At 44.2% G+C, this 27,577-nt stretch overlaps 1 protein-coding gene across 1 annotated transcript in view; it reads right to left on the bottom strand.

Annotated features, from left to right (window-relative positions):
• The window catches only part of akt3a (v-akt murine thymoma viral oncogene homolog 3a), a 43,662-nt gene extending 16,289 nt beyond the window's left edge, over positions 1-27,373 (bottom strand). Inside the window, exons 1-3 of the mRNA XM_030107319.1 lie at positions 27,248-27,373; positions 21,292-21,760; positions 1,773-1,898 (exon numbers count right to left, since the gene is read on the bottom strand). Coding sequence (XP_029963179.1) covers positions 1,773-1,898; positions 21,292-21,337 — 172 coding nt within the window. The 5' untranslated portion in view covers positions 21,338-21,760; positions 27,248-27,373. The remainder of the gene's footprint in view (positions 1-1,772; positions 1,899-21,291; positions 21,761-27,247) is intronic.
• Positions 27,374-27,577: the final 204 nt, after the last annotated feature.

Raw genomic sequence — 27,577 nt, 5'->3', positions numbered from 1 at the left:
CATACACACACACACACACACATACACACACACACACACACACACACACACGAAGTTGGAATGTTGTTTGCCACAGCAGGCAATTGTGAGATCTATGTAGCAGTTTAGTGGGTGTATCTGAGTGTACGCATCGGCGTGTGTGTGTGTGCATGTGTATATGCGATGGCGTGTGTGCGTGTGCGTGTGTGTGTGTGTGTGTGTGTGTGTGAGCGACAAGCTTGTATGTATGAGTCCCTCTGCAGGGAACAGGCCTGTACCATCTCTGTTCCATCTGACCACTTCTGTTGTTCACACACTCATAAACACACACACACACACACACACACACACCACACACACATGAATAAACAAACACACACATGTGCCCGTGCGTATAGCACGCACGCACACACACACACACACACACACACACACACACACACACACCACCTGGCCTCCCAGCTTTGGGCAGCAGATGTGGCATTGCCAGTGCTGTGCCAAGCAGCCGGGGCCGGATGTATGGCCTGGCTTGTCCTCCTCTCAAACTCTTTCCCTCTCCCGTTTTTCCTCGTTCTGCAGTCCTGTCTCCGTCTCCTCCTCCCTGTCTGTTCGGCGCCGGCGATCCTCCTCTTTTCTTCTGTCCTCCATCACACTCTCTTCCTCTTCGACGTGCCTCGTCCACAAAAGCCTCACCCTCCGATTCCTCATCCGTCTCTCTTTCCTGTTTCCTCTGCAACCCCTCCAATCAGCTCCATCACTTATTCCCCGGACCTGTCCTCCCTTTTGGACTCCTATCTTTCTCTCTCCTCCTCCATCCATTGACATGCCATTCTTTATCATTTTCTCTGAGGTATCAGCTTGCATTGTACAATTCATCATGCTTGATGCTGTGGCACACCTGTTCTCTGGTACGACGCCTGAGCTCACTTCTCTCTGCACCGTTCACATGGCGCTCGTCTGCAGCGGCCCGACTGCACCGAGCTAAACTTCATTTTCTCTTGGTTGACGTGAAAATATTGACTGACAACCTGAGAAAACCTAAAACTACATAACTGAATGGTACATGTGAATATATGCAAGTCATTGAATCAGCTGCTCCAGGACCTCGGCCGTCATGTGAAGCAGCCAGATATATATATATGAATGGAAAATGGAGCAAGCAACCAAACAAGCTTCTCTTTATTCAGGAAAAGACGGACTACTTGTGACGCAAAGGATCTATCCCCTCAGTGTATGATGTACTGGATGATCTACTGAAGTTAAGAAACGCATAAAAGCTCATCTACGTACATGCCTCCACTGAACATGATCATCATAAAACTTCTGGTCTGAGTCAGTTTAAAGCAGCAGATTAAGATTTTATACACATATATATATAATCACGTTTATATTTAAGAAATGATTTGCAGGCATGAATGTATTCCATGCACCAAAAAATAACTCAACATGCCTGCAAAGCTGAAATGAAGTTTTTCCTTCAGTCTCCGTTCACTAATGACAGGTGATTTGTGGTAATGAGACATCAAAATTAATCTTTTTAACTCATTAGTTACCTAATTGCACATTTAAAAAATGTTGTGGGGCTTATGAACCAGGTGCAGACGGATTATATAATAATATATAAAAGGTTAATTAGAGCATTCTGTAAAGGAAGACGGCGTTGTGAAGACTGACAGCTGACCGGTAATGACCGTTTTCACACAGACACAGACAGCACAAAGGTTTGGGAAGAGTGGGAATTAAGAGGACATCGCCAAGAGGTTATCTTGGCGCACGGACAGAGGATAACATACTTGCTACAGAGAAGTTATTTAGGGGATAGGGCAGGTCTGCGTCCTGTGGTTTCTCTTTGTAGCCGATGAAAGAGCCGTCTGTCTTCAGCAGGAAGTAGCGCGGTCGCCAGTTCTTTATGTATTCACCTGTAGAGAGAGATACGGACAAAGAAATGAAGGGAAATCCGTGTGAAACGTCCTCAAAAACAACTAAATTCACATCCTGAGAGAAACACTGATGAAGACGATGATGCTGAGCTCCCTGATGCAATCAGCAGCGGCGATGAATATCATAATGAAAACGATACATGTAAGCAGTATTAACAGCAATAATACTGATGATTTAAATACAGATTTTATTCCCCAGAGTCAGAACCTATCCTCTCAACCCTCATCTGCCCAAAGATAGATCTCACACAAACACACACACACACACACACACACTGTATGGCTCCCACAGTGTTTGCCAGATTCAGATCGGATTATCATGTAAAAAATGACAAAAACATGTTTACCAGCATAACACCCAAACTATCCATGCCAGAAACATCATCTGGCTGATACATGGGCAGGTGTTGCGGTGATGACCCCTCTACCAAATACTCACGCACAAGCAAACAGGCACACACACACACACACACACACACACACACACACACACACACACACACACACACACACCGCAAATATACACAAACCGCTGGTCACCAGTGGAAAAAGGTCAAAAAACGGGATCAAACAAGATGAGATTAAACACTGAGAATAACCCTTCTTAGACTGCGAGCAACAAATAATAACATCTGCTGAGCAGCTGGTGGCAAAGTATTACCCCACTGGCTGGCACAGGCTGGCACTAAGGTGGCACCACAGCTTCAGCAGCTGACCCGCCGCCGGATTATACAAGTGTCAGACATTTCCACACCACAGAGGCGGATAACACTTGCTTGAAAGCGGTCGGAATACACACATGGATTAAAGTGCAGCGTGTGTGAATTCACACATACTTGGACAAGTGCAGCGAGTACAGACACAGGGATGCAACTCGAGAGCACAGATTAAAGGACTTGAGTAATACTGGGACACGCAACTCTGACAGGAGAAGATGACGATAAATAAGACTTTCCAATTCATGGAGCTGTGTGAACATTTGTCCTTCCCATTTCCAGCTGCAGGAGTGAAAACTACACGACAGAAACACACACACACACACACACACACACACACACACACACACACAAAGCTCAGTTAAAACTGGTCACCTTGTTTTGGTTAATTCAGTTGTAGGAGGAGAGAATAGGCAGCATATATATATGTGTGTGTGAGTGTGTGTGTTCTATTTGTGACATCCATTTAAAGCGGAAATGACAGCAGGCCGTGCTCGTTAACACATTGCAGAAAAACACCTGCTCCGTCGAAGGAACCATGCGACTGCAGGCCCTGTCGGTACCTCTGGGTGCTGGTGGTGTGTGTGTGTGTGTGTGTGTGTGTGTGTGTGTGTGTGTGCGTGTGTGTGTGCGATTGATCTGAACCACCACATCGAGACAGAGAGAAAGAGAGACACAGAGAGATAAAATGCTGATGGATGCCAGTGCGTCATCAGGACTACCGAATCACACCTTTCCTCTCCTCTATCAGCCTTTATTTTTCTCTTTTTCACAAATCCACCCACTCTCTCCTCCTTTCCCATTTCCTTCTCCTGCTCTCTCAGAGACAAAGCATATTCTCTGGATCACTTGCTGCTGATAAATAGAGTGCTGTGAGAGGGGCTGCATGGGCGAGAGGCTTCAGGAAGAAACCGGGTGGAGGAGAACGAGCTTGCAAGGCAGGGACGGACAGAGAAGAAGAGCCACGTCCATAAATATCAGCTTAGCCGACCCGTCCAGAGTCTGGGATCAGCTCCAGTGCTCGACGACTCTAAACTGGAGATATATGCGGACAAAGTTTCTCAAGTGAAAAATGAACTTTATCAAAATCACTAAAACCTTGAGGTGTGTTGTACAGATGTTCCAGTCGCTTGTATGTCCCGTGTGCTTGCATCAAGCGAAGCTTACAGATGTTTGTCAACATTTTCAATTCCAGCTTTCAAAATGAGTGAACTTCAATATAAAGACGACACTGCACGGAGCAGCTGTGCACGGAGAAGTGTTTCGTCCTCAATCTGTTCCGACGCATACGAATAGTGTCAAAAATGAGTTGGTTTGAAAAGAAAGGTTGAACGGAATAGATCTACCAACCGGGACAGACCACACAACTGGTATCTACGTGTAGGAAATATTGCTTTCATGCTGTGAAGTAAAAAGAAAGAAAGAAAGAAAGAACAGACAACATGGGAAACTGATCATCTGTAAAAGAAAAAGTTTGGTTAACTTCAAACTGGATTAGGGAGGGAGATTGATTGACTGTCAAAACGGATGAAGATAAAGAGAAAGTTAATATGATAAAACTATTATAAACTGGCAGTGGTGCCCGGCTTGCTGGTCCAAGTCCAGTCATTTCTATGAGTCAGTTTCTAGATGAGGTGTCCAACCAATGGAAGCCTGTGGTTGGCCACTTCATCCCTCAGCTGTCCAGTACAACTGAAAACATTTAAGCGATCCTTCTGGCCAGGCCCAGACAGCGCGCGCGTGTGTCTGCATATCTGTGAGCGTGTGTGTGTGTATGTGTGTGTGTTTGTGTGTGTGTGTGTGTACACGTCCGCTGGGGGGCGGGGGAGGGGGCAGCCAGGGGTGGCACAGACGGAGAGAGGAGATGGACAGTTGTCCACGCGCGCCGTTCCAAACAAACACACTCGCGCGCGCGCACGCACACACACGCACACACGGACTAAAACAATTCTGGTCGGACCGTTCCAATCCTCCGTATGATCCAATGGTGTTCTGTCAAGCTATCCCGTCTTGGCCCTGCCTGTAATGAGTCCAGCGAGCTCTCCCACTCTGGACAGCTTGTCTGGGGAGCCACATGTCTCTAGTTTGGACTGCTGGAGAAAACAGAACAGCCGGTCTCCTTCCCACACCATCTCTCTCGGACTCCTCACTTCAGTTTCATTTAGTTTTCTGTACAACTTTACTTTTCCCTTAAGGCCAATTAGTAAATACTACACTATACAGTGCTTAAGACAACAGGAGTCTCTTGTTTCTTGTTAAAACGACAGGATATCAGTGAGCAGGAGAATGTGGGTGATCTGAAGGATCTAAGGAAAAGAGAATGTTTAGGAGAATGAAACAATTTTGAAGTGCATTTAAATTGTTTCAAAACAGAAAAAAAAACACAGAGAGGAGCAGCAGTTCTAAGGTGCTCTCATCTCCATCTAATTTGAAGTCTTAAATAGTTGTATGCCAACGTGTTTCTTTGTCTCCCTTCTTCTTTTAAGGTGAGGGAAACATAAGGTAACTCTGATTGAAAAAGGTGTAGACTAAATTGAAAGGTGTGGTAGGACTATAAAAAAAAAAAAAACCCAACAGCACTTCCACTGTGTTTCTGTAAAGCACATGACGGGGTGATGAGGGGACAGACTCTCGGCGAGCGTCTGGCCGTCAAGACTTTTTGTCTGCAGTTATTTTGGTGTTTGTGGAACAAACTCAGCATTAAAAGCCAGACTCGACTTTAAAAAGTCATTTTGGAATTTCTAGGAGAAATAAATCTTGTTGGCACATCCTCCAGTTGCAGCTTGTGGATTTAGCCGTAAGAGGCAGAGATGAATCAGCTGTGACTGTGTCCGTTCCAAGCTTTCTGATTGGACAATTATAACAATGCACTCGCTGACTGTCACTCAATTAGCAGACTGATTAACTATTCATTCCAAAACAGAGGGAGAAAGGGGAGCGAGAAATACGGAGAGAATAAATGGGAGACAGGTACAAATGGCGAGGCTGAACTCCAGCCAGCAGAACAGAAATGAGACACACAAACTTGCACCAACTTCACAGTCTCTTCCCGTCTCTCTGCTTCGCACTCGCTCCTTCAGGACTCCATCGCACCTCTGCTCCGCTGGTTCACTGCGTCTTAGCTGAAGACGAGACAGCCGGAAAAGCAGGAAAAGCCTTGATGACAAATAAATAAATAACTGGGTAACTATGTGAGCTCACCAGCCATTTGTTAATCAACCCAAACAGGGATTTAATTTAATGCTTTGGCCGAGGCTGGAGCTGATATGCAGATGGTGCAGAGACGGGGCTGTGTGACTGGCACTCCGGGAGCTGGAGGTGGTGGGTGGTGGTGTATGGAGGTAGGGAGAGGGGGGGAATTTCTGCCACGTTCCAGCACATACACAGCAGCTCACCGGCAGAACGGAACACATCGTAACACCACACACACACACACACACACACACACATATATATAACAGAATAATGTCAGAGTGGTACAGGGTATGACTGTAACACACAAAAATCACACATTTACTCACCAGGAATGTGAATTAACTCTGTATTTTATGTTATTTTAATTAAACAGACAATAAATCAATTAACTAAACATCTGAGAAGCTAATCAGCAGGAAGAACTAGATCATTTAAATATTGATCCGTCTTCTCTACGGCGCTCTAGGGCTCGAGAGGCGATCCCAGTGGAAGAAGGCAGGGTACACCATGAACAAGTCAGCAGGGCAAACACAGAGAGACAGGGACACACACACTCAAGCTCACGCCTACAGGCAATTCAGAGACATCAATTTGCCTCAAATGCTGGTTTTTTGAACTGTGGGAGGAAACAGGAGCACCTCAAGAAAAACCCATGCAGGATTTGACTCAGCAATGTTCTCAGTGAGAATTATGAGGAACTGTGAGGCACTAAGAGGCAAGAGCACTAACCGCTACACAGCCCCACCTTTAAATACAAAATACCTGACGGCGCTGACGTACGCGTTTTAAAGTGGAGTTAAAGTAAGCATGTGAACAGCACTAATAAATAAAGTCTGCGTATTCAGTTCAAAGGGAAGTGTGAGCTTGTGAATTAAAGCAGAAAATCATTCTGACGTGAAAGTTGTTTTCTGGATCATCTCCTGAAAGACAAAGGTGGTGTGAAGACACCACAAGACACAGCAGCGTGGGGCGGGCGTTTCCGAGCGCAAGACGGCGAGACATGAGCAACAGCATTAACACAGTGGATGGAAGAGAGGCGGAGATAAGCTAAACATCAGCAAGCAGACCAATAGGCTGAGTGATTGTGTGTGGCACGGAGGGCACTGAAGGTTAAGAAAGTGGGGAACTGCACGGTAAGACGCTCGACGCAGACATCTGCGCACCAGAACAGCACATTCAGCTGGATAGAACTGAACTCTCTGACCCAAAACTGACTATGAGGGACAAAAAAAAAAAAAGCATTTCAAAGACCTCACAACAAACTTCTTCGGTACTTCCTTGCAGTGTTTCTACAGTCAGCTCCATTGTAAAAGTGTGTGCTTACAAGCATACGAGCCGTGTGCGTGACCCCGACCCCAGCAGTTCTAACTCCAGTCTGCTCAGACATCTTAAGACGAATCCAGGCTCTTCAAAGCCAATCCACTTACAGTGCATTAGTCTCATTACCACATCGGGGATGGACTGGTGTTAGTGTGTGCGTATGCATGAATGCTTTAAATACAGTCACCATCGCTGACGGCACATAAGCGTTGCAGCCCTGTAAAAAGCTCAGAAGGCATTTTTGTCACTTGCATAAGCAGACAGGATGGGAGGAAGGGAGGGGGGGGCAAGATTTGAAGAATCAAAGAATAAAATTCAGTTTGAAGCTGGGGCTGCGGCAGGGTTTAAAGGTTTAGTGCTGGAGTAATTGTACAAGCCTAAGGCTCAGTCTGTGGAATGAGACTACATGGAAGCCGCAGCAGTGTGAAGATGAAGAAGATGTCAGAAAATGTAGGATTGCAGGAGAAGGAGAAGCCCGAGCAGGAGAATGCAGGGGAGACAGGAAAAGCCGGGCAGGCTGTGACTGTGGCAGTGACAGAGAGCCGGGACGGGACAGGGCAGGGCGGCCACAGGGCAGCCAGATTGAGTGGAGACCCATGAGAGTATCGCCATCCCTCGGGGGCCACTAGGAGATTTCACCCAGCCAGCTGCACACAGCCAGAGCCTCCTGGTAGACTGTGCTGGATGCACTCACCCACACACACACCCATGCAAGCTGCCCTGGTGCCGCTCTGCTCCCCCAGCTGGTACAGAAGGAGGCACTCGCTCAGACACATGCACACTCACTGGGAAAATACTGCAGATTCACCATACCATGAACACACAGTTTCCAGTATAAAACATAAAAATGAAAAAAAAAAAAACTTTAAATCTACTGAATTATCTATTTTTTTTTCCTTGAGGATATTATTCACATTCCTTTTTCCTCCACATTTCAGACATCATGTGCAGTACCAGGACCATCCAGTAGATGGCGGTGGCTCCCTGAAGCATGATGGCCACTGCTGTGATGCTGACTGAGCTGCTGAGTGACTGACAGACACACTGCAGCCAAGAAGTCTCTCATCCTAATCCTCTCTGAGCGCAGGTGTGTGTGTGTGTGTGTGTGTGTGTGTGTGTGTGTGTGTGTGTGTGTGTGTGTGTGTGTGTGTGTGTGTGTGTGCGTGTGTGAGTTTGCGTGTGTTTGTGTGCCATTCAGTCATGTTAAATTTGAATGTATTAGTGTGTTTGTGTGTTGGGGGACAGGCAGGGTCCACGGCTCTTCAAACCACTGTAAGATTATTTATTGCACAGTGAAAACTGCTCCCCAACACCACCTGGGCCACACGGGGTTTTTTTTTTTTTTTATTTGCTTACTTAATTTCCATTTTCATATTTACAACAAATAGTTTTCCTGAATTAACTGACTTCCTGTTTTTAACACAACTTAGGTCCACTAACAGAAAACTGTCTGAATGCCAGCCTTTCGCAATGGGTCTATTCTCCCATGAATGTCACGATACAGTAGGAAGATGAAAACAGTCAAACTGATACAGGCACACGATAAATACTGATTTAGACACAGCACTGAACTAAGTGCTGCATCATCCAGTTAAAAAAAGAATGTCTCCATGTGTTTACACTCTGTACAATACCCGGCTGAAACACGCAAATGTCTGATTGTTTTGCCAATATTTGAGATTTGCTATCTGATCTCAACTTTTGTTATTTGAAAGAAAGAAAACGCAAAAAGCAAAAAAAAAAAAAGCCTGACACACTGTCACCTTTCACAGCTTTTATTTTCATGCAGACTGACTGGGATCCTGTTTGAACAGAAGACATCAATTCTTTTCTTTCTTTTCTTTAAAAAAAAGAAAAAAGAATAGACATGCAACACCAAAGACAAAAACATAAGAGACTGCTGAAATTTAGGGAGTGAGAGGAGTTTTCTGCCGTAATGATGTAATTCAAAGGATTTGGGGATGGCCTCTCTGCCCTGCTTTGCAGAATTTCTGCTCTGTGCTCTTCTGTGAGCACAAGGCTGTCCTGTGAAGACAGACCATTAGTGGCAGGAGACACACCTGGGCCCGGGATGACCTCTGGTTCTGTAGGTGATGCAGGGTGCAGTCCAAACATTTCCCCTCACACATGACAAACTGCTGGCCTGTGGCTTTGATCTTTTGACTTTAAACTCAAATCTCACTGACACTCATCCTCTTTAATCACCATAATGTATTGTGCAAAGAGCAGTGCTGTAATGCTAATGTCTCAAAACCATTTTCTGCAGGTGTGCTGAATTCATCTCAGTTTATTGGTCACTAACAATCTCATTTAATCTGAATCAGTACGGAACAATGAAATCATGGTATAATGATTTAAATGTTTTCCATCTAAACTTTCCATAAGTACATGATGGAAAGTTTATGACCCACTTTTATTCTCTTTAACACAAAATATAAACCAACAACCGAAAAAAAATGTGATCTTGTTTGCTTAAGAACCCCGCTTAGGCCTGTCACATCTCAAAATGCTTGTTTTCTCAAATTCATTCAGTTTACAGTTTAGATTTGATGCTGAATATAACTCAACTCAATGGGACTCCGTTATGTCTGCTAGTTTTACACAAAAATAACACGGCTCCTAGGAACACATTTGGAAAAAATATTTACTTTTTAATAAGGAATTATCGATGTATTATTGATGATTTTTATCTAGCATACAGTCATCCTTCTGGGCCGGACTGCTTCCTCTGGCGGGCCACTTGTGGTCCGCTTACTGTATATTTGACACCACTGCCTTACAACAAAATGCTTGACCTACATTATTAAAGGGAAAACTCCGATCAACAAATATTAAATGCAGCTCAGCTTGATGTATTTCTCCCACATACACACACGTATCCACACATCCATCCGCCCACACACACAATACAACTACTGAGGCATAAAATGCTATTGAAAATACAAAGACGGATCTGTTTGGATGTCTCCTTGCATGTCAAAAAAGTAAAATACAATCTCAGCAAACCAAAACAAACAGGCTTTGCGTTCAAACACTTGATAACATTCGAATGCCACGCTGCTTGTCTTCAAAATGCACTGAAGCCAATGCGATTTGAAAAGGCGTACAGTGCCAACGAGCAGCCTAATCAAATCGCACTGATTGCTGGTGTGTTGCCTTTCTGGTCCGTTTTGGGCTGCATTACGTCTTGACATCTCGATCTTTGCTATTTATTTTACATCAATGACATCTACTTGAAAAACACATCTCTAAATATAACTAGAAATCCACTTCACATTATCTCTCAATTACATTCGTTTCTTAAAATTGTTTTAAACTGTCATCTGTTTTCAGTTGACAGAATCTGGAAACTCCCAGCTGTTATTTTGAGAATTTATTAAAAAAAAGATTTTAAAATTCAAAAAAAAGAACTGGTTTAGTTCTTAGATTCATACTGTGCATTATTAATTACACAGAGGGGGGGCATTTCATTATGCTCCCCATTTAAATATAGCATTCATATTAAACACGCTGGTCTGTATTTCTACCTCATTGGATGTAAAACCACCCAATCAAAAGAACAGAGAGACGCAGCTGGACCAATCAGTCAGGGAGAGAAGCTGTCATCATAAAAAGAAGGGGAGGTTCAGCAGATAGACACAGCTGTCTAAGTACTGCCTACAACAGACAGGCAACAAGGGATGTGTGCATGTGTGGCTGTGATGGTGGAGCCCAACCCCGTCCAGTTGAGCAGTGGTGAACAGGTGCAACGCATTGTGCGTGTGTGTGTGTGTGTGTGTGTGTGTGTGTGTGTGTGTGTGTGTGTGTGCGCGTAACTTGCCATTATTCCAGAGTGGTTGGCTCTGTATTATTAATTCAGAAATGCTGGGCCGGGGCGGTGGGCGGCAGCTGGCGTTACGTGTGCCTGCGTGTGTCTGTGTGGACGACATGAGACCCCCCTTGTTCCTTTGTAAAGCCACAGTACTTTCCTAGAGTACTGCTGGGAAGTATTGCCTCGCCGTCTGCTTTTAGACGCACACGCGCGCGCGCACACGCACACACACACACACACACACACACGCACACACACACACACACACACACACACACACAAGTCAAGCCCAGCAGGCAAGAGTAAACAATCAAGTACTATATACCCCCAAGTATTGTAAAGAGAGCAGCACCCCCGCTCGCGCGCGCACACACACACACACACACACACACACACAGAAGCCCAGCCGCACCTCATTCAAAGCTTCCATTCATGTGGCGCAGTGAAGGGCCGACAGTAAGAGCTCTCCACCTCACTAACTGCTGCTCTCTGCTCTCCCCTCTGTCCCGCCTGGCTACCTGTCTCTCCCTCCACCTGCCCCACTGTAAGCCCATCTGTCCGTCAGGGGGAGTTCACACTGGGCATATCTGGAGCGATTGACTCACACTTCGGATCATTGTCTCCCCGTTTGTTTGTGCAGGCAGGATCCCAGCAAATAACCACTAATGTGACTCTTGTCTGCTGGTGATTTGAAGCACAGGTGGCAATAGAACATGGTCCCTTTCCTTTTAGCAGAAGTGCATACACCTGTATGAAAGAAAAGTAGTCATGCTAAAAAAAATACTTCAACTTCTTGACTGAAGTTTTGTAGACTTTACATGCAAAATAATGTATATTTGTCTTCTTAGATCATCAACTTCAAACATATCTCTCAATATATTACTGCTGTCAATCAGCACTGTTGTTTGTATTTTCTGTTTCGCTTTGACTCTCAGTTCCCCCTGCATCTCAGGCAAAACCGTTTTCTGGCACTTTTTTTTTTCATGTCTCTCAGTCTTCTGTTGGTTGTGCCTTTGCATGTAGTCCTTTGTGTTTAGGCTTAGTGTGTAAGCTGCACAAAGCATGGTCTTGATATTGTAGATGAACAGTGATGGAAAAAACACAACTCATAAATGGAGGGGGAATGTAAAATTTGACATCAGTTAACGTGTGTGCATATCTGAAACCACAGGTAAGGCATCTTGAAAGGTTTATAGGTCAGACATACATCTGTATTCTAGGGAAGTTTGTGACACGTTGGCTAAACGACTGAACATTACTTTTTGCTATTTGGCACAAGAAATATTTGTTTTCTTCATCTAAAAAATCACTGCTTTACTGTGGCACAGCCACCATTAGAGCGTCTGAAATATACTCCAGTTGTATTTAAAAGCCTTTATGGTTGTTGAGGTTTGTGAAAAAAAGTTTCATATTGCTCTTGATGCAATATTTTCAAGGACAATGTTCACAAATCTACTGAATTTTTCTTTTTTTTTCTGGGAAAGTTTACATTTCAACTAGTCTCACTAGTCGCGCGACAACTTCGTGAACTACTGCAGAGTTTGGGCACACAAATCGCAGTGTGATGGCAATTAGTGACTGCTTTCCTGTCTGTCACGCTCTGAAGTGACAGACTGCTCTGTATGTCAGTTCATCACTGACAGACACTTCCCTCTCCTTCCCTGAGAGCTGGTGTTTGTCACGTTTGTAACGTCTGTCTGTCTCCGGGCCTGTTTTTGACAACATGTCCACCTCAGCTGGCCGGCATCAGGCACTCGACACGCTGAGACAGTTCGAAAGAAACAAAGATGTGTAACGTTGTGATCAGTCAAAAAGAAATGCATTTGAAGAAAACTACAGTGGAGAAAAAAAAAATAAAGTATGAAGTATCTGTTACATCACACTGAAAGCTAATTTTATAGTAAGTGCATTCTTCATTTAAAAAAAAATACATTGTCACAAAATTTCATTTTATATACTAAAATTGATTTAACATCTGATTAAGATGCAAAAGTAAGTCTGCCATCGTTCTCGTGGGTATATATTAAAGTGTAAATACAGCCTTCAATTTTCGCTCTGGCGAGGCACAGGATGAGAAGGCCATTCCCACGTCTATTCAGACTCAAGATATTGTGTATAGACACACTCAAACCACGGAGCAATATCTGAAAATGGCAGATGTTCGTCCTCTTTTCTTCTGTGTTTTCCCCCTCCACCTCCTCTCACGCAGCAGTCTGCTGTTCAACCTCATGTTCCAGCCGCTGCGCTGCGAGACATCTGCACCTCACTCACTGTTTCTTTCTTTTCTTTCCTCTCCGTCTCATCTTTCCCCGCTAAATACACACGCATACACACGCAAAGATAGGCTTCTTTGCTTGATGACAGATGGCAAGTCAACAATTGCACGGCGTTAGTCTCTCGCAGAACAGACACACACTCCACATGCACACACAAACACAGAAACAAACACCACCTCCTTGTCCTCCTGTCCCTTTGTGCCCCAGTCCCCCCGTCAGACGCCTTGATTTCTTTCTTACAGTGGAGTGTGTGCATTTCAGTGTGTGTGTGTGTGTGTGTGTGTGTGTCTTTACCTTGGTATATTAAGCACTGGTTTAATGAGAGCATAGTGAGGAGCAGGCCCCAGCCAGTGGACCATATGGGGGCCATTTAGCCCCTCAGAACGTTGAGCCAAGCCTCGCTGACATGATTACCACCGCCGTCCGCTGCTCTACACCAGTGTCAGATTGGAAATGGGGAATTTTATCATGGGCAGCTAATTAATGACTGGAGATTGGCAACCAGAGATGGAGGAGGAGGAGGAGGAGGAGGAGGAGGAGGGAGGGAGGATGAAAAATTCTGTCAGTGTTTGGTCTCTTCTTCCTCTGTTTTTATCGGGCAAACTAACTGAGACGTTGAACAACATGCATGTGCGCGCACAAAAAAATATTGATACAAGCACGTACGCACAAAAAGAGCCCTTTTAATGCTGTTGGGTGGTATCTCATTTTTGTTAAAAAGCACAGAAACAGTGTCTCCGTCTATCTGTCGCGATAAATCATAATCACATTTTACGCATAGCTGTGCGTTGCCTGTGCGGTACACAGTGTCCTCACTGTACATCTTTGTGAAAGCGTCTATTTATTCGTGGCTCACATTTTCAGCGTCTGTGTGTGGCACAGCAGGCCGAAGCTCATGGATTAGTTAATCCTGTCAGAGACAGATTACAGGTAGGAAGATAAAAATAGACTGATTGTCCCTTTAACCTGACCACTGAGACATCGGCGGGCGGCTCGACTATAAAGTCAGGCGTAACGAGAGCAATCCCAAACCCCAGCCACAGAAAGTAGTCCAGACCGGCCCTTTTTTCACTCGTGGAAACAAAGTCATCGAACGTAACACACCGCCCCAGATAAGAAGCCTTCACTGCAGCTGGGAGTCAGGAAGAAGGCATCCGCTGCACGACACAAGCTACGACTACAACTGCATCTACGTGATATCATTGTCACAGGAGTCTCATTTAACAGCAACGGTTAACAGTGTTCACCTTCCTGTTTACCTATAGAACTAGGAAGGTCAATAGTGATCTTTGCTCATCATCTGGCAGCGACCAGACAGAACAATCAATTCAGAGACACGGAGTGGCATTTAGAAAATACCTTAAGTCACTGAAAGTAGCTGCTCTCTCGCTGGTCTTCACATGAACTTCCTGAACAGAGGTTATTCTACAAATGCTCTGATATGAAGCAGTACAGTGCTGCTTTGTGCTGAACTGGCATCGTGAAGAGAAGGAAACCTATCGAGGATGTAACTGATGTTTGAGAGAAACTATGGCTGTCCAGACGCCTCTGGCAAACAGATGCAGACCGCTGCTCTGCTTTAAACTGCACAGGGAAAATATGAACAGTGTCCAACTTCATTAGGTTCAAATAAGAGCTCATCATAACCTCAGACTTCCAGAAGGAGTCTTTACCAAACCAGTCAGATAAACATTTTAGGAAAATCTAAGTGGTTCAACACTCCAAAAACTGTGTAAAACCTACAGACTTGGAACCTGCACACTGTTTTTCAGCTAGAAAGTCATTTCTACAACACAAACTGTTGCTACCCTCTAGATGAACTAACCAACAGAGTGGTCCTTTCCTACAAGTGTCGCAAATACTGGGGAACCAGGTTTGATGCAAAGCTCCACAAAACATAAACGATCAAACAGGCATGAATGTAAACTATCGTTCTGAATGAACAGAAAGTGGCGGTACTCTTGGGTCTCTCTCCGGCCAGTTAAACATACACTGGCCACTCGTCACTAATCTCTTGGCCTAAATCAGCCAAACCAACCCCCACTGTAACCTGCCTCCTCTAATCAGCCCAAAGCCTATTCCAACTAGCCCACAATACCTCAAGATGTTAAACTACACACTATCCCCTTGGTCTAATCTCTGCATTAGCACATTTAAATAGTCTGGCTTCCGCTTTAACTTATATTGTTTTGTCAAGTGAGGGCAGGGAGGCTGCTGTCAAGACATCACAAGGAAGCGCTGCACAAGCACCTGACCCTTGTGGAAAACCGGTCATCAAATACAGGCTATTGAGAAACTTGAGAGGATGGGAAATTTAAATAAGTTCTGAATGCAAATTGCGGCAGGTATCTAAAAAGACTAAGAATAATTGAGGCAAATTTGACGATGAACTCATGGTGACAGAAATCCAAATGGTGTGTTTTATATTGTTGAAACCACAAACAAGCTTGATTTAATTAGCTGTTTATCATATGAAGACATACTGCATAAAAAAGGGCGAAATCTAAATTTATTCCAAACTGCAATAACATCATGCTCTGCTATTTGATTCATTATAACCAGCAGATGACATACAATATGTTTGGCCGAGACTCTGATTCTAATCACACTTATTACTAATCGAGTAACAGGTGTGATGATGTATAGCGTGTGAAAATGTTTCAATGAAGGGAAATATTTTTTTTATTGGGGCTTCTCAATTTGGGATTTTGACACACACAGCTTTGTGCAATGTGGTGATAATGAATACGATTCAATAATTTTCACAATGAAAGGCAACCGCTATAGTGTGTTTGCATGTGACTGTCTACTCTGTGATCCAATGTTTGAGGTCAGCATTTTAATGATCCTGAGCTGCAAACTAATCCCATTACTCAACCTCTTCTCTGTTTACCCCCTCTCTCTCTTCCTCCATCCAAGTTCTCCATCTGCAGCGATCAGCACTCCATTCATTGATTCATTCATTCATTTATCCACGACGGCTTCACTCCACATTAGTTCATTCACACACCCATCCATTAATCCGTCTGTGTTTGCATGGCTTTCTCACAAGGATGCCTCACTCAATACTGATCATACTGAGTTTACAGTGCTTCGGGGTATTTAGCTCAGAGCAGGGCGAACTTATGCAATGTAGCGTGTGCTCATAAAGCAGTGTATCGGCACATAGGCCTTTTTTCAACTGAGACACTGCTCACTGCTCTTCAGTTTCCTCCTGTTGAGTATTCCCTAGACTTGAAGCTGACATCCTTTCTAATGCAGTCGACATTCGAATCAGATATTTTATGTGCAAAGTGCCAAATAAACATTTCATTCTAACATATTTTGACTCGGAACAAAAATGACACACTGTCTGCTGCCTGTCTATCTATCACTTTACTGTCCGTAGCAGCGCTTTGCAGGTCTCTTCCAATGACAAGTTGTCTGCCTCTGTCCTGTGCAGGCAGTATCTGTCACAAGCTATCTGACTCCCTGTCTGTCTTCCCCGTGCTGTCTGTCTGTAGCTCTGCAGACCGGTCTGTCAGTCCGACTGTCTGGCTGACTGCCATTCTCTGCAGTGTGGAGTGAGTCATTCTTAGGACAATGGAGACAGTTTGTAAAGCCACACTGGAGCGTACACTTCCTCCGGATGTGCAAGAGGATGCCATTCATAACAAAGCCTGCACTGTCTGTCTGCTACTGCCCTGTATCTGCATGTGGAGCTGAGAAACTGAGGGGATAGAAAGAGGAAGGAGTCCAGGGAGGGATGAAGAGACCGAGCGAAACAGAAGTATAAACGAGGAGAGGAGAGGAGAGGAGAGGAGAGGAGAGGAGCGGAGCGACACAGTAGACAGCGGCGGCAGCGACTGGTGATTGATATCAGAGATCTGGCACTGCCACCTGATCCAGCCAGCCAGCCTCCAGCAACACTGAACTCACTGAACTCACTGAGCCAAGATGGCTGCCTCACTGCACTGCACTGCACCCAATGAACCCCACAGCACTCTGGTGGATACAGTATAGAACACGCAGCTCCCAAAAGGGATTAAATGGTACAGATAGAGGATGGAGGAGAGAGCATGAAAAGGGACAGGTGTGAAGCTTCTCATTTTAGTTCAGTGTCTCATAAGATAGATGGTACATATTAATGTATTTTCATGAAAAGAGACACTGAATATCAATTGAAGGCAGTCTGACTGTCCTCGTGCTGACAGCGTGTATAGTGTGATTATATTTCTGCATATTATGGTATGTTATGTGGAACTAACACAATATATCAAGATGTTGACTGTAAGAGAAGATTGACAGCAAGACACAAATATAAGATAACTGCCTGACAGCATTGCATGACGTGCATTAAATACAAAGCTGTGCATCTATAAAGACGGTCCCTAATAAATTTTTTAATGTAGAATTATTGCAAAGAAATCAATGTTGAATTTCAATGTCACTGTTGTTTTAAAGATTAAACTCAATTGCAAAAAAAAAAAAAACACACACACACACACACACACACACGATCAAAACCTTGTGATTCAACCACAGAGGCTTTGAGAAATTTTGTATCATTTCCTAAAATGCTTCTTTAGGTATGCAGAACTTCCTCTCGGCTTATTTGTTTTCTCATCTGTAAACGTCTAAACTCCACCGGGAGAAAAAGAACCATTGATCCAAGACTGTTTTTAAACGAGTCTGTAACAAGACTCGCGCCACTTTGACACGGCTACATCGCCTCTCATTAGTAGCTTTGTAGAAAAACACCTCTGAGGGACGCAGACAGTGTCAAAGAAAAGATGATGCTGCTCTTCCTGTCTGTCTCCTTCAGTGTTTCTCTTCCCTTCTGGCCATCTGTTGTGCTGACTGCTGTGTGGGCTGATGCTGCTGGAGGTAACAGTATCCACATCCACAGTGGCTGAGTGTGACCTCTGTGGCCTCACATGGGTTGACAGAAGGTAAACTCCTGCCTCTGCTGGAAATTAAGCAGGGTAGCCTTGGTTGTTGTTTTTTTTTTTTTTTTTTCCAAGGCTAAAGAACACAGCCTTGTGCCTGACTGAAAGGCCAACTTCTGGTTGTTACCCTCAGGATTGAAAATCAAGCGTCCTTCAAAGGCTGCATCTGCATGAATCCACGACAGTTTTTAAAACTGTCAGAAGTATCATTCTAACCTTTATCATTAAGAACAGAACAACACATCTAAAAACCTTCGTTATTTTGGTATAATTGCAAGTCTGTTGCCTTTTATGTCACATTCTGACAGATTATGGGATTTCATCCGCTGCTCATTATTTTCTAGGATAAAGATATGATGCAGCCAAATGCTCTCCCCGCTGTGATTCCACCAAAGAAGGAAGGAAATAATTGTTATGGCAGTGGGCAAGAGCGTACTGAGAGGCTCAGTCATCTGAGGACATACGGCTGTGTATTTCCTTCCATCATAATGAATGGCTGCTGCTGGTGGTGGAGAAACCAGTAGAGTTTAGACACAATAATGCATCTTTGTTTCACCACATTCACACATTTTGATTGCATTTATGATTGCATTTCCAATTTCTTCGATTGATTAAATTACTGCTTCATGGAACTTTATAATATGCTTGAAGCTTGAGTTGTACATGCTGCATGCACAGAGCACTACCTGCGGTTGCATGCAACACGACCTGTTATTACTACCCACACGTGCCGAGAATCTGATCACTGCCTGGGCGCCATTATGCTATATTTGAATGGCCAGTCGTCTGTCAAGGAAAAGCTACAGACTTACTGACAAACACTGTTCCTTCATAAAACATGCAAGGGCAGGCGTCCCCATGGGAACTGGAATCATCACCACCACCAATATGATGAGCTTTGAGGAGGAAACACTTCCTCCCAATCAATCAGTCGGTCAGGTGATTTTCCATTAGCCAAGCGACTCAGAACAACAGTGTCATGAAGTTCGCTAAATGTTTTAAAGAAGTGGTATCTTCACTCTTGAAACTGCTTCATAACAACCACAGTGAAGTCCACATCTGAAGTATGGCATAAAACAGTTGTCACATCAAGAAAGTATAAGGACTTGATCTAAAAGTGAGTTTCGACTACAAAACATATTGAACAGCTTACAAACAACACTGAGTTACTAAGAAGATAGAAGACATGTTATGACTCATCGGCTGGACCAGTGTGATTTAGGAAAGGAAAGGCACATGCAGAGCGAGCACTTAGTGAAAAAAAAGTTTTCATGATTGATTTGATTAGAAGCCTCAAGGCCTCAAGCAAGTCCTTTTTATGCAAAGATCTATTATGTTGTCTCTCAGTTCTCTTCTATTTCAACAGTCTCTTTAGCCTTCCGCTCATTTTTTCATTCTGTCTGAATCCATCCTCTTTTCACTGACTTCAAAACAAAGCGATTTGTTGACATAAGAAAGAAAGTACACGACATTCCAGACAATGAAAACACAAGTAGATTCATTCAGATTTGCACAAAAGCTTGTGTCCGCGTGTTTCTTCTGAATTATTATTATTCCCATCTTTGCCTGAATCTTTTGCCGCTTCTTTCAGAAACGCTGTTTAATGACTAAGACTGCAGTCTTTGCTGTATCACGACCTGGACAGTGAGTCAGCACTCTGACCCTGCTGCTCTCCACACAAACAGATACCAAGATTTAGCATATGATGCAGACAAGCATTCATATTCCTGACACAAACAAACACCCATGCTTCCGCCCCTAACCTCCATCCCTCTCTCTCTCTGTCTCTGTCTCTCTCTCTCTCTCTCATTCTGACAAACACTGATATCGCTGCGTCGTGACTGGGGGCGATGTGTTCCTCTTAATATGCACAGACGACTGTCTGAGGATAACACTGGCATGCTGGCAACACAAAGATTCCCCCACTCCACTTCAGCAACACACTGATTATTTGCCTCTGTGTGTTTCACACAGCGAGAGACAAAGAGCTCCCACTCCATACAGTTAGAGGCATCGTGAGGTCCAGCTTTTCAAGCTGTGCCACAAAGGTGTGCCTACATTACCCAGAAACCTTCAGTCTGTTATGTGTCCATGTCACTTCCTGTCCAACAGTTTCTGTTACACATTCCTACACACCATCGCGTAGTGCAGAGGATGATGCTCATTGGCCTGAACTCTGGAAATCCCCCTTGTTTTACCCTCAAGGCTTTCTCTCTGAAAGACACACGTATTCACACATTGGTAACAAAAACAAAAAAAAAAAAAAGTGCCTGGTGGAATCAGTGCCAGGAACGCACACACAAGCAAATCAAACTGTTTTCTTACAACAAACATATGAAGTGCCATCAGAGAGATAGTGTGTATCAACGTTTTGGTTTCAGGAACTTGGGCTGGCCCTCCCACAAATGACTTTTCACCTGTTGCAGCAACCACTCAGTGTGCAAACGTCTGGGAACAGAGAAGTACTATATCTGTTACATGGTCTCAGCTATTTTACAACATTTCCCCATTTCTCATTCATTTGGTTGTAAACAGGATGTGTTGTCAGTGCTTCCCCAACCCCAACCCCCAACCCAACTCCACCCCAACCAATCCTTCATCCTCATGTCATATGACTTTCTGTGACAACAGTCAGGATTTTCTAACAATTTACTGCCCACGTAAGACACAATTACCTTCAACGGCTCCTCAGTGAAACAGAACCAACTTGATTTCGCAGACTGGTAGGCTAGGATGAAAAAAGTCCTTGCATGCATGCACAGATGCACATACCTGTGCACACACTGTTTTGTCAGACTCAGATTGACCGAGGCACATAGAGGCTTGGCAAACACACAGAAATCCAAGCTTATAATAAAGAGACACATTATGCACGACCACACACACACACACACACATATCTACAGCCACAGTTTGGATGATCCGACATCCATGTGATCACTCACTCACACACACACACACACACACACACACAATCGCGAACACACACATCCTCCAACCGGCACATGTGGACAGGCACGGCCAGGCCCTCAGTCTAGACGAGCAGCGAAAGGAGAAGAGGAGAGGAAGCAGAGGCAGAGAGGAGGGCAGAATGAGAAGAAGGAGAGAGGTACTGGATGTTCTTACCCCGTTTCTGGAGCCATCCCTCTCTAACGATGGTGACATCGCTCATGGTTCCTTCACGCCGAGTCTGATGCCGCTACACGCCTGCTCCACAGAGAGAGAGAGGGAGAGGGAGGAGGGGAGGAGAGGAGGAGAGGAGAGAAAGAGAGGGAGAGGAGGAGGAGAGGAGGAGGGGGGGGTCGGCTCTCCCAGCCTCCGCGTCACTCTCCCTCCCTTCCTTTCCCGTTCACCCTCTTGTTCGCGCAGCCTCTCTCAGACGCGCGCGCACACACACACACACACACACACACGCGCGCGCGAACACGCGGTGTGTATGTCTACGTGTATATGATTCGTTTTGCTTCCTGTTGTGGCTTATCGCCCTGCCTCCCCTCCCTTCGTCTTCTTCTTCTTCTCCCCCTCCTCCTCCACCTCCTCCTCTTCTCCTCTCGTTCCCTCTCCAGACCTTCCTCCTCACCAGCAGTGACTCAGCCTGGAAGGAAGTGAAAGGAGAAAAAAAAAAAAAACATAATAAAAAAAAGAAAAGAAAACATGGATTTATTTTTCTCCTCCACTGCCGGTCTGTCTCTCACCCCCTTATCTTTTTCACAATACCTAACACAAAAACAATTTACATTGTGGACAAATGCTTCCTCTGCCTCCAGCAGCCTGCCCTCACCCAGTTCCTCTTTCTGTTGCCAGCACGCTTTCTGATAAACAGGATGAATTATTGCAGGGCTCTTGATGGAGAGACAACAAGCTGCCATCTATTAACTCCATTCACAGATATTCTGTTATGGTTGTACAGAAACAAGTCTACCTTTTTGTCTTAGATGGATTTCAAATTATTTTGTTAACGTGGGTGTGTGTGTGTGTGTGTGTAGGCTGATTCGTCTGTATGTGGGAGGTTGGAGAGCATCTCAGGACTGGAGTAGAACTTGGTTTAAAAATAGCAACGGCGACGGTTAGGGATGCTCTCACACTCCCGTTCTCTCTGCAAATCTCTGCACCTCTCCGCCGTCTCACTCCTGCTCTCCCTCCCCTCTCGCTCGCTCGCTGCATAGCTGCCGCGTTCACCTCAAATGCACCCTACTACACTGTATTACACAACGCGCAACAACACCATGCCGCTCAGCTTGAATGAAGAGCAGCACTACGGCTGGGCTAGCCGCCGTGGCTATTAGCTGGAATCAGTATTCAGATCAGCTAGCGTCTGCACCGCTGCAGACAACTCGGAGGGACTGCAGTGTCAGAGCAGAGACTGGAACCGACCCCCTCACACACACACACACACACACCTCAGTAGGTGACACAGAGCTTTTTTTTTTTTAGCATTGAGGCAGCAGAATCATGACCAATCAGAAACCAGGTGAACAGATGCAGTTTCTTGGGTACAAGATGTACTTCACAGTTCAGCTCAGGCTTTTACCTAATTTCACCCATAATTGTTGTGTCTTTAAAATTCTTTTTTTTTTTTTTTTTCTTTTTTGCATTCAAACGCTTCTTTGTCAGGACTGACTCAGTTACTGTTTTTAATAAAGATGGAGATGTGTTTCTCCTCAGCTGAGCCTCACTGCAAACACGTCGGTTTCAGGACACGTTTATGCTGCAGTTAACACCAAATGGGGCAGCAACCGTCACAAAAGCTCTGCAGGTTGTAACTCAAGATTAATGAGTCTAATTACTTAGTTGCTTAAGTGATCCAATTAAAGAATAACACGACATGAACTTCATTAATTTTCCTTTTTTATTATTTATTTATTGCTGCATTTTGCATGACTGGAATTTTAATTTTTGTCTGGAACCGCTGGTTGAGCACATAGAAAGGAAATGAAGATGAAAATGAATGAAATGTTCTTTTACAATAACATTTTAAGATGTTATTATAAATATATATATATATATATATATATATATATATATATATATATATATATATATATATATATATACACATATATATATATTATATGTGAATCAAATTGTACTGTATAATGGTGTTCAAGAATCTACACCATCACTGTCTTGGGTATGTAAAAAAATCTTAGACAAAAACACTACAACATATCGTCACGATATTGATGATAATCAACCAAGAAAATCATCCACATCACAGGCTAATCATTCCCATCATGCTTTGCACTGTGAAGTTGGTCATTTGTGAGATCTGCTGTATTGACCAGTTGATCTTTGCCATCGACATTTCTTTAAATCACAATAGCATGTATGCGTCAAGCATTACATTTTTATAGTTGTTCACCTTTTTGGTTTTAATAAACAAATTGTATTTTTGATTTTTTTTTAATCATGCTGTTGGAAACTCGTCCTCCTCTGATTCCATAGAAATTTTAATCAGATAGTGTTTACATGACATGATTTATATATATTCACCAGCTTACTTATGGCCCACAGCACTACATTCTATTCATCATTCTAGTCAAATGATGGTCTAAAATTAATATTTTTTCCAATAATCAAGAAAAACAAAGGGCATTCAAGTGTCTTGCAATTACATCCGAAGGGATCAAATTATTATGTACAAAAAAGACTTCAACACTTATGTGTGATTTTAATGAAACTTCAGTGAGGTGGGAGAGGAGAGGAGAACAGAGGAGCTGAGTGTCCAGACAGTGGCAACCCCTTGTCACCAGGGTGGCTGTTGCTATGGTGATATGCACTGCCATCGTGAACCAGCCATGCCAGAGGAAGCACTTGCCAGACAGCATTTATTTCATGGTTTTTCATTCCAGAGGCAACAACAAGGACAAAAAAGTAATATGAGAGAGGAGATGGTGAAGCAAGGAAAGAAAAAGAAAAAATTGAAATAAAAAATAAATAAGCGGATATCAGACAATCAATTATCAGAACAGTAATGATAGATATGAACTGGACCTGAAATTTATGGCATGGCGTTTAGGTGTGTCTACTTCTATTCAAAATTAATTCATCATCACAGCTCTCTTTACATGAAGCTTTTTATGTCCACCACCTTTAGCTGTTATTGGACAGTTTCGCACTGATCTGGGCCAAGTGCATGAGCAGCACGAATGGCACATTTGCTTCCAGGGTCACAGAGGCCAAAAGCTTCTCACACTTCACAGCTATAATAAAAGACACAAACAGAAGATAGCTTTGATATCCATTAACCATGGCCATTCCTACATTTGTATGTAAAAGTAATTACTATTCAACAGAAACCGTTCTTGGAGTCAGCTGACAATAACGGGGCCAAAAAGACAAAAAATAGTGTGTAATGAATAACAGATAATGCCCTGATCTTTAAAGGTGCATTAAGGAGTTTTTCAACCTTAAAAATACTTATTTTCCACCATTAATATGTTACACATTTTTAATGATGTGTACAATGTGCCCTGATATATTAATTATAAGTACCTCTAACAGCGCTAAATTGTCACTTGAAAGTTGCAGTGCCGGTCCGGCACCACAATTTTTTTTGGGAGAATTTGAAAGGAATGACGTAATGCGCGCTCCGGCTGGTTAAGTTTCGTTTTGTCCGCCATTACTCCACCAGATGCTTAGTGAGCAACAACTGAGCAGGATCTTCCAGAAAGTAAGAAAAGACTGGCTTCTAGCACTGCCACAACTCCAGCACAGACTCCACCAGGTAAAAGAAACTTACATTTTACTTGAGCACTACAAAAAGAGCGTGGAAGGAGTTCCCCTCTTCCGTGCACGCGAGCCACAGGCACGAGTTTTTCACTAAGCTGCATTACGCCCAAGGCCTGCAGGGGGCGCTGTTTCGCATAAAACATGCAAACTCCTTAATGCACCTTTAAATTGGGCCACGTGAGAAGTGTCCATGTTTTACAACCCAAAGCTTCCAGTCAACTTCTTGTTCAAATGTGCGTGAGAAAAATCAATAAACTAAGGCATTTCTATTCTATTGCAATTACCTCAAAAAGGAACATTGCTTCTACCACCTTCTTGTCCAAACAGCACACTTCACCTGACCTGACCAAAGTGTGTCCTCACACCATCTTTGGCTGACGCAGTTGCAAAACCTCAATCCTCTGCCTAAAATAAAAGCCAGCCTTTGGCAGCACCTCAAGTGTTACACTGTGCACACATAGGATGCCTTTCAGTTACAATGTCTTTGAATTATCTATGTGATATGCAAGTGACACAGGAGATCCATGCTGATGTCCACAGATCTCCCCTCTAAACAGCCCTGAAGTGTATTTCTGTTTATCTGAAAGCACATAGTTAATGTGCTGTGGGTGGTGTGTAATATGCAAACATAAGTAACCACACAGTGCAGCAGGTATCCAGCAGGTATCTCTCTTATGACCAGAGCTTCTATGACATCTGTTTGAAATGTATTTACCTTTCGATTTTAATAGTTTGGACTTGAACTGCTGTTCATATACCTGTTTCAAAATGTTAAATTTAATAAATCAACATGAATTAATCAGCTCAAAAATGAAAGATATCATGTAGACCTTCTTGCCAGTCTTTTCAGTGTGGCTTGCATGTTGTCCCTGTGCTTTTTTCCAAACCAGACACTTGCATGCTATATTCATTAGTGACTCTCGAGTTCATGGACGTCAATGTGTTTGTAAATGTTAGATTTTCTGTCTCAGCGTTTGCAGCCTGCCTTTTGAACAATGTCTGCTTGGATATGCTCTAGGTCCATGTGGTAGATGATAGTGAGATAAAGATCTTCATTCAGTAGAAGAAACAATGACAATTTAACAAATGTGTCATTTTTCTGAACCCAGTGAACAGTTTTTTTTGTTTTGTTTTTTTTTGGCTGGATATACCTAAGCGCTTTTAAAATAAGCCTAACAGTCAAATATATATTAGTAACGAAATTAATGCCATGGACACTGACCAAGATTTGATGTCGGCAGCTCCACTTGACAAAGTGTCAGGACTCGGTGTTAAGCTCTGGGCTACTTTCAGGAGGACTAAGTACCCAGGACTGGCGACCTGTTTCTGTCTTTTACTCACTGTCACCCGGGATCAGCGACCAACCAGAAATCCTAGGTTGGACAACGTGTGCAGAAGATGGATCAATGTATACTCCGCTGTATCCCTTAATCCTGCAGGGTCGCAGGGTGCTGGAAGCCAATCCCAGCTTACTATGGAAAAGGGCAGGGCAATTTCTTGTTCTCTCTCTAGTGGGGGGATCTTTGACACGTTTTTGCTCCTGTGGTGGTTCAGATAGCCTCTGCTCTGTGTGGGACACGCCCTCTATGTGGACACTTATGCAGTCAAATGAAGCAGTTTCTTTTCACCGCAGGTATGAAAACCAGCAGGATGTAGAGTTCCTTCACAGGATGGAGGCCGGTCTTATTCAGCCGGAGGCATGGGGGTGACCGTGTGAGTGTTTGGCCATCATGAAGCGGCTCTGCATTACAAGTACGTCACGGAGGCCGTCAGACTGACGCAGCGTGGCGGAAAACCGCATGCATGGCGCACGTACAGTAAAACACACACACGTTTGTTATGGTAACGACATTCCCCGTGTGACCCGCCAGGCAGCCCGCTCATGACACTGCGACGTGCGCACATTACGGGGCGAGCGAGCGAGCCTCGGCGCCGGTCTACCGAGCCGCTATGACAGCGGAGCTCCCGGCGAACCGTTAATTACCTGTAGCGGCAGGTGCGGTGATATCCCCGTGCACCCGCTGTTCCGAATATTCTACTCGTCTTTTTTTTTCCTCTTCTTCTTGTCTGCGAGTTATGCTAAAAGCTAAAAGCTAAGGCTTCGAAGTAGAATCAGAGGGAGAGAGAAAGGGGGAAAAGCGGCGCGTGACGGCCGCGGGCTGCCGAAGCAAACGGATTTCCCGAGGAGCCGCCGTTACCGCAGCCAACGGTTGTTTTGACTCTCGTGAAGCCAGTGACGTCACCGGGGGAACGGCAACCCCCTTTTTTTTTCTGCGTCCGGACACACACGCACATATATATAAACCAAACACACACGTGCACGCACGGATGTATTCTATACGTGGCTTACCGTCTCGTCTCGACTCGTCCTCCCCGGTGACGGCTTCTAACGGATTCAGATCAGCCGGTTCTCCTCCGCCGCGCGGCTCTCTCAGCATCATCATCATCCCATTCCAACATCCCGTGAAGCTCAACTCATACCGGGCCCGTTAACGAGCCAAATATCGCGAGAGTTCAGGTGTCGGCGGCTTATCTGCGCGGAAGAGCGGAGCGCCTGTCAGGTGTCATCTGATGGTCACCTGCGGTGGATGGAGGCAGAGGAGGAGGGGAAAAGAAGGGAGCGGACGTGAAAAAGGGACAATATTCATAGCGCCTTGATCATTCTCTGTTTTCTTTACGT

Source organism: Salarias fasciatus, chromosome 13 (assembly GCF_902148845.1).
Source record: "Salarias fasciatus chromosome 13, fSalaFa1.1, whole genome shotgun sequence".
Lineage (NCBI taxonomy): Eukaryota > Metazoa > Chordata > Actinopteri > Blenniiformes > Blenniidae > Salarias > Salarias fasciatus.
Note: the sequence above shows the minus strand (reverse complement) of the source record. Positions and strands in the feature narration are given on the sequence as shown.